This window comes from Malus domestica, chromosome 01 (genome assembly GCF_042453785.1).
Source record: "Malus domestica chromosome 01, GDT2T_hap1".
NCBI lineage: Eukaryota > Viridiplantae > Streptophyta > Magnoliopsida > Rosales > Rosaceae > Malus > Malus domestica.
Window position 1 is genome coordinate 29,843,297 of NC_091661.1, and position 12,291 is coordinate 29,855,587.

At 40.2% G+C, this 12,291-nt stretch overlaps 1 protein-coding gene and 1 long non-coding RNA gene across 2 annotated transcripts; one reads left to right on the forward strand and one right to left on the reverse strand.

The window, feature by feature from the left end:
• Positions 1-959: 959 nt before the first annotated feature.
• LOC139198317 (uncharacterized) lies at positions 960-2,103 on the reverse strand. The gene is made up of 3 exons (XR_011583695.1): positions 1,825-2,103; positions 1,644-1,741; positions 960-1,468 (listed from the first exon to the last, which is right to left on the reverse strand). It is a non-coding gene; the product is annotated as an uncharacterized lncRNA (long non-coding RNA).
• Positions 2,104-9,995: 7,892 nt separating this feature from the next.
• On the forward strand, positions 9,996-12,219 carry LOC103437390 (cytokinin hydroxylase). The gene is made up of 4 exons (XM_008375857.4): positions 9,996-10,292; positions 10,425-10,654; positions 10,762-11,349; positions 11,680-12,219. Exons 1-4 carry the CDS (start codon positions 10,025-10,027, stop codon positions 12,106-12,108), a joined length of 1,515 nt encoding a protein of 504 aa, XP_008374079.2. The 5' UTR covers positions 9,996-10,024; the 3' UTR covers positions 12,109-12,219.
• Positions 12,220-12,291: the final 72 nt, after the last annotated feature.

The window sequence follows — 12,291 nt, forward strand, 5'->3', positions numbered from 1 at the left end:
CAGACGACAAGACTGCCCTCAAAGCCTTCACGGCAGGCCTACGTGATTGTTTCTTTAAATACATGATCAATGCCAATACTTGGAAGACTTACTCTGAGGTGATGGCGCAGGCTTATAACCATGCCTCCGCCGAGGCAAAGACATATCAGGAGAAACCCCCTCACCCAACGCCATGGAGGAAGAACTAGCAATAGCTAAAGTTTGACGGTTGGGAAGATCATCCAATGTTTCTCTAGTACAGGACTCTAACAAAGACCCTGAAGACTCCGACATTGCAGACTCAGACTTAGAGCTAAAGCTAGAAGAGCCCTCATCACTAGAACTTCCAGGCTCTGACATCTACAATAAGAAGAAACAAATTCTATCACTACATGCATGATCAAAACCGTGTCAAGCGCCAAAAAAAAAAAAAAAAAAAAAAAAAAAAAAAAACAGCTTCACCTAAAAAAGCTTCACCTCCAAAACTTCACCCAAAAAGCTTCATCCAAAAAGTTTCACCCAAAAAGCTTCACCTAAAAAAGCTTCACCCAAAAAAAAACTTCACCTCCAAAAAGCTTCACCCAAACAGCTTCACCCAAACAGCTTCACCTAAAAAAGCTTCACCCACAAAGCTTCACCTAAATAGCTTCATCCAAAAAGCTTCACCCGAAAAGCTTCACCTCCAAAACTTCACCCAAAAAGCTTCATCCAAAAAGTTTCACCCAAAAAGCTTCACCTAAAAAAGCTTCACCCAAAAAAAAAACTTCACCTCCAAAAAGCTTCACCCAAACAGCTTCACCTAAAAAAGCTTCACCCACAAAGCTTCACCTAAAAAGCTTCACCCACACAGCTTCACCCAAAAAAACTTCACCCGAAAAGCTTCACTTAAAAAAGCTTCACCTACAAAGCTTCACCTAAAAAAGCTTCACCTACAAAGCTTCACCTAAAAAAGCTTCACCTACAAAGCTTCAACACAAAACTTTGCTCCAAATAAACAAATTTTGTTCACAAAACCCAAGATGCCCTTGAACTTGTACAAAAACACTTGGGTAAACATAAACATTTTTTGTTTTACACCCACAAGGGCCCAAAATTTTCCTTCTTATTTATTCACTTATATATGTTCCCAAACATATTATAATAGATCCAACAACAAGCCAAAGTCCCAAGTTTCATAATGGACAAAAGTACAAGCAATTCATCAATAATGAAGGTGCTACAAAACTTGGAATCTGCCCCAAAATAGAAATCCAACCCAAGAGACTTTTTCTCTCTCTCCCTCTTCCGCCTCCTTTCATCTATCAAATTTCTGCAACCTCTGCTCTTCTCCAATGGAGCTGAATTTTGGACACCCTATAGTTTTTGAGCATATGAACAACTTTCAAGAAGGGACCATTTCTGTTTGAGCGACGGAAATTAAAGTGTTGAAGCTCCAAACATGACAGTCGGATTCTTGCAGATTTCGAAGCTGCTGTGATGTTTCGAAGATCTGGAAATATTTAACCATTAGTTCATTCTGAATTTTTGATATGTTATGAAAGAGACGATGAGGAACAACTTCAATGAAGAAAGCATGCTGATCTGAACAATAGAAAATGGAGTTTCGAAGCTCACAACAAATCTGACGGGTTGACAGAAAAATAATAACCAGTCATTCATCATACCTGAATTTCTTGAGTTATACAGCTCCGAGGGATCTCAAATTTGGATATGTTGTAGTTCACAAGCTGAGGAACAACTTCAATGAAGAAAGCATGCTGATCTGAGCAAGAGAAAATAGAGTTTCAAAGCTCACAACAAATCTGACGGGTTGACAGAAAAATCATAACCAGTCATTCATCATACCTGAATTTCTTGAGTTATACAGCTCCGAGGGATCTCAAATTTGGATATGTTGTAGTTCACAAGCTGAGGAACAACTTCAATGAAGAAAGCATGCTGATCTGAGCAAGAGAAAATAGAGTTTCAAAGCTCACAACAAATCTGACGGGTTGACAGAAAAATCATAACCAGTCATTCATCATACCTGCATTTCTTGAGTTATACAGCTCTGAGGGATCTCAATTTTGGATATGTTGTAGTTCACAAGTTAAAGAACAACTTCGATGAAGAAAGTATGTTGATCTGAGTAAGAGAAAATGGAGTTTCGAAGCTCACAACAAGTCTGACAGGTTGACAGAAAAATGATGAACAGTCACTCATCATACCTGAATTTCTGGATTTGTACTGCTCCGATGGATCTCAAATTTGGATATGTTGTAGCTGACAAGGTGAGGAACAACTTCGATGAAGAAAATATGTTGAGATGAACAAGAAAAAATGGAGTTTAGAAGCTCACAACAAGTCTGACGGGTTAACAGAAAATTGATGAACAGTTACTCATCATACCTGAATTTCTGGAGTTGTACTACTCCGATGTATCTCAAATTTGGAGATGTTGTAGTTCACAAGATAAGGAACAACTTTTATGAAGACGACTTTGCGATCTGAGCTATAGAGAATGGTGTTATCTTGCATCCACTCAGGCTGATTAGTGGAAACGAAAAGCAATTCCACCAAAGAAAAGATGAAAAAGAGAGAAAAGCTACTAATTGCACTTAATCTTGTCTAGTCAATAGCATGCAGCATCAAACACACAAAAGTTGGAAATATTTTTAGATAAGGCATATGCGAATGTGTGACATCAAAACAAGGATTCGTTACTTTGACAAATTAGTAACAAGCGAGACACCTCATTCGGCAACTCTCTTCGCCTGAAGACTTGGGGGACTCCCACCATATGCTACTACACCTTAATACTCGGCAGTCTCACAACCACTCAGTGACTTGGATTTTTCAAGTCTCCAACCGAGAAGTTTTCCTCACTCGGGAAATTAAGGGAACACTACCTCAAACTACATGCTTCACTCACAAAGCTTCAACAATACAGGTTTCAACAAAAGCAAAAATTCAAAGAACTTTATGAAGAAGGCTTTGGTGTATTTAACACAATATATTGAAATGAAGCAAAGCTTATTTATTAATATTTTCGATAAGCCACAAATATGTACATATACATGAGTCAAAATAAACAAACAAAAGGGAGCCTTCACAAAGGTTGCTTAGGGGAAGTCTCAGCAGTCGGTAGAGCCCCAGAAAGAGAAAGCACCGGAGGGTGGTTATCCGGAGCCTCAGTACTTGACAAAACCCCAGAAGGAGGAGGCATTGGAGGTTCATCATTTGAAGCTTCATTACCAGGTACAGCCCCAGAGGACGAAGACAATAAATGCCTTTGGAACAAACCCACAAACCGCTGATGATCAAGTAAAACCTTACCATCAGATTCCTTCATCTGGTCAAGCTTCCTCTTCATGTTTGTAGCATAGTCATGGGCGAGCCGGTGCAACTGCTTATTCTCATGCTTGAGCCCTCTAATCTCCTGTTTGAGACTCATCACTTCAGCAGCCAATGATTCAACTTGGCGGGTTCTAGCAAATAGGCGTTGGGCCATATTAGACACAGAACCTGCACACTGAACACTAAGAGCCAGAGAGTCCTTAACAGCCAACTCATCAGACCGTTTGGAAAGTAGTCTGTTATCTTTGGGAGTGAGAAGGTTCCTGGCCACCACTGCAGCGGTCATATCATTCTTCATCACAGAATCCCCAACGGTAAGAGGACCAGTAGGGGATATGAAGGATGGGCGCCATATGTTGTCTGGAGAAGGCGTGGCTGTCTCTTCTCCAAGGTTCAGGTCAAAACGACGGTCGGAGGGTCCAGACATTTTCAAATGTGTTGAAGAAGGAAGAGGTCAGACAAATCAAGATCTTAGAAGTGCAAGAAATGAGCTTCTACTGGTAGAGATTCAGGTGTGCTGTGGAACTTAATGCTAGCCTCTATAAAAATCTGCACTCGACGGAGCTTCAGAAATCGAAGAGGCGTTTGCTTTCTCAAAAGCTGGGCTGCTCAGAGACCACGAGGGCCGATCTCAGAAATCGAAGAGGCGTTTGCTTTCTCAAAAGCTGGGCTGCTCAGAGACCACGAGGGCCGATCTCAGAAATCGAAGAAGCACCTGCTTTTTCAGCCTCGTCAGCACCTGTCACATGCACAATCAGCTTTGCGAAAATTACGGGCAATCTGTCGAAGATTTCTGGTGAAGTAAAAAGCACGTGAATCTTACTGTTCAATCACCGCTCTCCATATGCACCATCAACTCCTCGGGTACCACATATAACTTTGTCAAAGATCTCTGACAAAGTTTAGGCACGAGAATTTCGAAGTTCCAGCTACCCTACTATTACCCATAAGGGTAAAGGAACAGCACCACTGCTTGACAACTGGAAAGTCCCTATGTGTGTCGACCTCCGTGTTTTGCGGCAAGACAGGTTGGCAAGAACGTCCAACCTTTACTCACATTCGAGAAAAGACTCCCAACATAATTACTTTCTCAAAAACCGGAGTAGCACCGCTTTTCGAATCTCGAGAGTCAGATCCTCGACGGGATTGCTTGTTCGAAAACCGAAGAGGCACAACTCTCAGAACTTCGAGAGCCAGATTTCCTTAGATAAAGCTTGTCTGTAATCTTCACACGTAACATCAGCTTTCCAGATACCACATACCACTTTTTCAAAGTGCTCTGACAAAATTAAAACACGTGAAGCTGGCAGCTCCCACTACATTGCTGTGACCAAGAAGGGTAAAGGAATATCATTACTACTTGTTATTGGGAAATCCCTATATACATTGACCTCCCTCCTCAACGGACAGGCAAACCTGCAAAAATGCTTAACCCTTTCTAGCATTCGAAAAGGCACCCTCAACATAACCTCTCGAAATACTCAGCTTTATTTCCCCCCGATAATACCTCAGCAAATAAGCCACACCAAGAACAAGAGTATCTCATATCATCAGGGTCGAAAGCAAGAGTATCCCATATCATGCTTTCTCCCTATCTTTGTCTTTGTCCTTGTCCACACCTGCAGGACAAGGAGAAAGAGAGCAGTCAGTCGGAACCTGAAATCAAACCTCCAATTTGGAACTGACTGCCTGGAGCCTTTGCCTGGTTGCTTACTTAGCATTGCTCTCGAGTACTCATCCTCAACTGCTGTCAAGGTCACGAATTCCACCGGCAAATACCTCATGACAGTTGATCAGATATTGGCTCTTTACACTGAAGCTGCCAAGCGTGGATGAGTCACTATGAAGGAATGTTCTGAAGGACCATTTAAATGCAAAGGTTGCACACCACTTCTGCCATGCAAAAGATTGAAGCAGAAGGTTCAACGGTGAGCTGAAACAGATCACTACAGCACGACACCTTTCCATACCACATTCATTATTCCGTCAACAGCAAAAGTATCCCATATCATCAAGGTCGAACGTACTCTAGATTTGATGGACTTGTTTTGACCCTCAAATTTTTGAGTCGGCCTTATACTCTGAAGGGCACCAGAAAACCCTCCAGCACAGTTCAAGAATAAGCCTGTGGAAAGTTACTTCTTCAAAAGCAAAAGTATCTCATATCATCTCTTATCCATTTGCTTCTCCTTATCCTGGCAATTGAATGAGAGACAAGGAGAAGGAGAACAATCAACCGGAAGCCGAAGTCAAACCTCTGATCCTGGGTTGCTTACTTGGAAGTTTGACTGCTTACCTTGTCTGTCACCTCTTTCGGCAGATCTCCTAGCTCGGCGACTTGGGGGACTCCTACTATAGGGTTTGTATCACACTTGACTAAGCCCGAAACTACAACTAAGCTTCAAGTGAAATTGATACATTACCTTGTGCGTCAACATCAGCTAAATACACCATTCCCGGATGGAGGAAAGGTACTTCCAGAGAAGGGCAGATGAAGATCAGACCACACTTCGGTACTTAGAAGTTTCGTGATTACTCAAGGGATTGGATCTTGCAAGTCCCCAACCGAGGAGTTTCCCTCACTCGGGAACTTAGGGGAGCACTGTTTGTACCATACTTGACCAATCCCGAAACTACCGAGCACCGGCCAACGCTATACTGTCAAGGACCCAGAAGAGTTCCCCTCCGACCAGGAGGCCAATCACTACTCGACACGTGTCAAGATTAGAAGCCAATCAGAGCGCAGCACGTGTCGACATCAAGAACCAATCATAACATGACACATGTCAATGTGACAAAGCTACAAGTTTTTCTATAAATAGGGGTCATTCCCCCACAATATTGCCTAATGCCATTTGTGTTAAATCATTCACAAGAACTCACTAAATTGAGAGCTTGATCCTTTGTACTTGTGTAAGCCCTTCACTACTAATAAGAACTCCTCTACTCCGTGGACGTAGCCAATCTGGGTGAACCACGTACATCCTGTGTTTGCTTCTCTGTCTCTATTCATTTACGTACTTATCCTCACTAGTGACCGAAGCAACCAAGCGAAGGTCACAAAACCTGACACTTTCTGTTGTACCAAAGTCTTCGCTGATTTTGTGCATCAACAAAACTGAAGTTCAACGGTTCCTTTTCCTAGAACTTTGGCGAAATTATGATTCCCCATTAAAACCTCTTGATTGTCCGTTAATGCTTCATATGTCTTGAATTGTACCTTGTCATTGCACACATGTATAGTAACACCTGAGTCGAGCCACAAATCGGAGGATTTTATTGCCGCTGCCATATTTAGTTCAGTAATCATGCCAATATGCATCATTGATACCATTGCAACAATGTTATCAATTCCATAGTTTTCCACCATATTTGTGCTATTAGTCTTATTGGCATATTCCTTACTTGCCTTTCCATGTCTTCAATCACAAATGTAACGGCATTTCTTTCCACAATGGTAGTAGACACCATTTGCATTCTTTTGATTGTTGTTGAAATTGGTCTTCTTAAACTTCCTTTTGTCAATTTTGACTTTGAAGTTCTTTTTATATTTGTTTCTTTTGACAATGTGAACTTTAGAGGAATCTTGATTTGCAAAATTCTTATCACGATTTCGAGTTTTCTCTTCAATTTGAATACCCTTTTGCAAATCCTCCAAACTAATATCTTCCACCATGTATAGAAGTTTCTTTCTATAGTTATTCCATGTTTGGGGTAATTTTACCATAATAGCATCAACTATCATAGGATCCGGAATAACTATTTTAAGTTCACGAAGCTTTGAGACCAAGACCAACAATTCATGAACTTGGTCTAGGATGGGTTTGTTATCAAACATAGTGAATTCATAATATTTGAACATTAAAATTTATCGGTACCTCTTTTCTCCGTTGTGTACTTGAGTTCACATGCTTCCCAAATTTCCTTTAGAGATTGAATGTGTGCGTACATGTCATATAAGCAATCAGATAATGTGTCCAAGATGTGTCCTTGACATACCAATTCATCTTCTTCACGCTTCTTTCGATCGACAACTATTTTGTCCAAGCCTTTGTCACTTGGTTCATGAATAGGCTCCAATTTCAGGTCCAACACATATATGACATTTAGAACAGTAAGCATGAAACACATCTTGTCCTTCCATCAGGTGAAATTTGATAAATTTGTCTAGCTTGTAGATATCTTGATTGATAATCTTCAAAGCCATGTTATCATATTTGTTCTCCATGACGAAAATAACACTTTAAGATTGTTAGAGTAAATGTAGAAATATAAAGAATAATCCGAATGATGACTTTGAGATACGACTTGAATCGTTTCCTTAAAGTGTTATTTGCCTCCACTCGAATGAGTTTGCTAAAGGGTTCTTAGCAGATCACTTCCAGAATACAACAAAGTATGGAATATTCGATTAGCAAAACCGAATTATATTTCCTTAGAAATAACTAGAAAGAAATTGTATGAATGTGATGGAGAAAGAAGAGAGCAAGGAATGTAGAAACAAATTTCTGAAATTGTGTGTGAAACATTATGCCACAATAGGTATTTATAGGCATGAAAACACCCATTCATCGAGTCCTTTCATTTTAGTTGAAGATATATAACCCTTCTTAATAGTGTTTACCCAAAAGACATGTCTTATATTAAGAATTTTCAGAAAATAAATTTGACTAATTACATCTTTTAATTCTACTCGTACAATTTGAGTAAGCATCATATCTTTTTAACTAAAAATTGTAACCATTCAACAAGATATACAAAGGGTTGAATGAAACCCAACCTTTTGTAAAGGTTGCCGACTGTAACTTGCTGCGGGCTACAACACCACACACATGTTGCACAATGCAGCACCAAATCATATATATATATATATATATTCTTAAAATATTCAACACTTGTTGCCACTCCCCTTCTATTTCAACCTTTTGTAAAGGTTGCCGACTGTAACTTGCTGCAAGTTGCAGCACCACACACATGCTGCACAATGCAGCACCAAATCATATATATTCTTGAAATATTTAACACTTATTGCCACTTCCCTTCTATTTTCAGAAAATAAATTTGACTAATTACATCTTTTAATTATACTCATACAATTTGAGTAAGCATCATATCCTTTAACTAAAAATTGTAACCATTCAACAAGATATACAAAATGTTGAATGAAACTCGACCTTTTGTAAAGGTTGCCGACTGTAACTTGCTGAACGCTGCAATACCATACACATGTTGCACAATGCAGCACCAAATCATATATATATTCTTGGAGGCCTTCCGATGGCCTGCCGCTAGTACTCCAGCCCCTCTAGGCATTTGGGCCCTACGTTCTTATCACTCCAAGTCCTTATTGTAAAAGTCTCTAATTTTCACCCTAATTTAGGAGTTATGTACGACCGTACGCATGCATGCAGCTTTCCCGGTCATAGTTTGGACCCACTTTACCCTATACAGGGGCCGGGTTCGGTGTGTGTAATCGTCCAGTCACGTGTTCATCAGTCATTTCTTAAGAGTTTCTCCTTTTGCCTTAGAGTCATTCAATTAATTTTTTTATTCATTAATAAAACCTTTCAAGTGGCATCTCATTGTAAGCCATATTGAATATTTGGAAATTAGCGGCTTGTTATACTGAATAAAAAGCAAAAGAAACAAATATCATGACAATTAAATGAGCAAACGATACGACCGAACCGGTTTTTAATTTGAAGTCCCAAGGGGATGAGTCTTTTAAGACCCGTGAGTTTAACTTCACTACGAAGACAAAAGACAAGTATAATCACAAGCATTACATATCGAAATTTATTGGAGCGTATTTGGACAGTTTTCGGCATTCATAGGATCAAACGAGTGGGCATTTGGGACGCTTTGGAATTTAAGCAAAAAAACACATCTATATGCTACTAGACCACTAAGAATGAGTACTCAAAAAATCAAAGCTTACTAGGTGTCAAAAGTACTCAACTTTTTTCTTTTTGGAGTGTATTTGGACTGTTTCGGCATTCATAGGATCAAACGAGCGTCGTGTGACACATTTCAGAACTTATGCAAATAAACACATATAATATGCTACTAGACTTTTGAGAATGAGTACAAAGGATGAAAAGCTTATTAGGTGTCAAAAGTATACAATTTTTCTTTGTGGAGCATATTTGGATTGTTTTCGACATTCATGAGATCAAACGAGCATGCGTTTGACATAATTTGAAAGTTAAACAAGTAAGCACATCTAATATGCTACCAAACCACTAAGAATAAGTACTCAAAAGATCAAAAATTTCAAGAGAGCAACAGACTGATATTCTTACTCATGGAGTATCTAGTAAAGTGTTTCAAGACTCACTTATCAAGTTGGGCATGCTCGTATCTATGCACCAACTTTAGGAGGAGTATTGATTTTCATATAAATATTCTAGGAGTCCTATGTTTGGTAGGTTTAGGATTTGTAATTAATTGTGAACTTTAGCATTTAGTTTTTCTATCTTTCGTAGATTACCGTCCTTGTATCGTTGATTAACTTCCATGTATTGTAGATTCCCTTCCTTACATTGTAGATTCCCTTCCTTCCTTGTATTGTAGATTACCTTCCTTGTAATTAAATGTAAATTTTAGGATTTACTTTCCTAGTAAAATAAGGCTTGTGTGCCAGTATTGTATATATTATAAACTCTATATATAAGATGGATAAACTAACGAGAGAGAGAGAGGGAGAGAGATGGAAACCATTCTTCTAGTTTTCGTCATCGCGATCGTCATGGCACTTCTGTATATTTTCTGCAGATTAATATTTTCTCTCTGGGGTTTCCCAATTCTTGCATACAGGAAGCTCAAGAAAAATGGGTTGGATGGTCCCTCTCCAAGGTTTCCATTCGGAAATCTGAGTGAGATGAAAAAGAAGACCATCAATTTTCAAAGTTCAAATATCTCCCATGACATACACTCAACTCTTTTTCCTTTTTTTACTCGCTGGCAAAACTCTTTCGGTAAGTAAACTCACACGCTTAAGTGCCCGTTTGAAAACCATCTCAAAACACATTTGCATGCCCAAATATTCATGTCAATAAATGATAAATGTTTGTATAAAATGATTGATTTGTGTTTGTGTATATTTGCAGGAAAGACGTTCGTTTATTGGTTGGGGACTGAGCCATTTTTGTACATAGCAGATCCAGAGCTACTGAAAAAACTGTCTGCGGAGGTGACAGCAAAGAACTGGGGGAAGCCAGCGGTGTTCCGACGCGATAGAGCCCCGATGTTCGGTAATGGCCTAGTCATGTCCGAAGGGAAAGACTGGGTTCGTCACCGCCATGTTATCACTCCTGCTTTTAACCCAACAAACTTGAAGGTATACACTCTCGCTCTTTCTATGTATATGCAGATCAAACGCATACTATATCAGATACAGTACTTGATATTATGAGTTGCCCATTTTCGCTTTGTTTATGAATTCAGGCAATGGCGAGCTTAATCGTGGAGACCACCATCAAAATGCTAGACAATTGGAAAGATTCCGGTGCTCAAGAAATCGACGTCGAGAGAGAAATCACAGCAACCTCCGGAGACATCATCGCCAAGACCGGCTTTGGCATCAGCTACCAAAGTGGCCGCCTAGTGTTCGAAAAACTAAGATCCTTGCAAATGACACTCTTCAAAACGAGCCGTCTTGTGGGAGTTCCTTTCGGAAAAATTATGCACCCTAAGGAAACCCTAAAGGCCAGAAAACTTGGGCAAGAAATCAACCAATTGTTCTTGTCAATCATTGACGAAAGGCAAAAATCCATCAAAGGGTCGACGCCGCAGTGCGACCTGCTTGGCTTGTTGCTTAAGGAGAGTGAACGAGGCTTCACAACACAAGAACTTGTGGATGAGTGCAAGACATTTTTCTTTGGAGGTCATGAGACAACTGCATTGGCAATCACATGGACAATGTTGCTTCTGGCCACCCACCAGGATTGGCAACATCAATTGAGAGAGGAGAGTAGGGAAGTGGTCGGAGATAATAAAGAAATTGATGTGGACATGCTTTCCGAACTAAAGAAGGTAAAACTTTCCTTTGCCCCGTGTGGTGGGCTCGATGGGACAAGTTATAGTCAATTAAAATAGAATTGAGTCAAGTCTGTTGTTTGTTGTGTCACAATGTGAGATGAATAGGACTGGACATGATGGGTTGTGAATTCACAATAAAGTGAATTATCTAACTTATCCTTATACATGAGTTACAAGTTATGTCTTACAAGTTCATACCCATCCAATCTTATCCCTAGGCCCAATCCCATCCAGCTCACCAAACGGGCCATTTTTGCCTTTTTATTTTGGTAAGATGCTTTTATTCAAACACCATAATTGATTGTGCTTAATTTAATTATGCAGATGGGATGGGTGATGAATGAAGCCTTACGACTATACCCTTCATCACCAAATGCACAAAGGCAAGCCAAAGCCGACATTCATGTGAGCGACAACCTGTCCATTCCGAGTGGAACAAACATGTGGATTGACATCGTCGGCATGCACCACGACCCGGCCCTGTGGGGCGAGGACGTCAACGAGTTCAAGCCGGAGAGGTTCAAGGACGACATCCACGGCGGGTGCAAGCACAAGATGGGGTACTTGCCTTTCGGGTTTGGAGGGAGAATGTGCATTGGTCGAAACTTGACTTTCTTGGAGTACAAGATAGTTCTAACCCTAATTCTAACTAGGTTTTCTTTTACCATCTCTCCAACTTATAGCCACTCGCCTTCCGTTGAGCTCACTCTGAGGCCTTCCTATGGCCTGCCTCTAGCACTCCAGCCCCTCTAGGCACTTGGATTCCACGATCTTATCACTCCTAATCCTTATTGGAGATTAGAAGCATTGATATCTCGAATAAAAAGCAAAAGAAACAAATACATTTATAGTTCAACTTGCAAAGGATATTTGTAGCCCGTCGTCCTTCCGTGCAAGTTTTATTTCACTTCGAAGACAGAAGACGAGTATAATCAC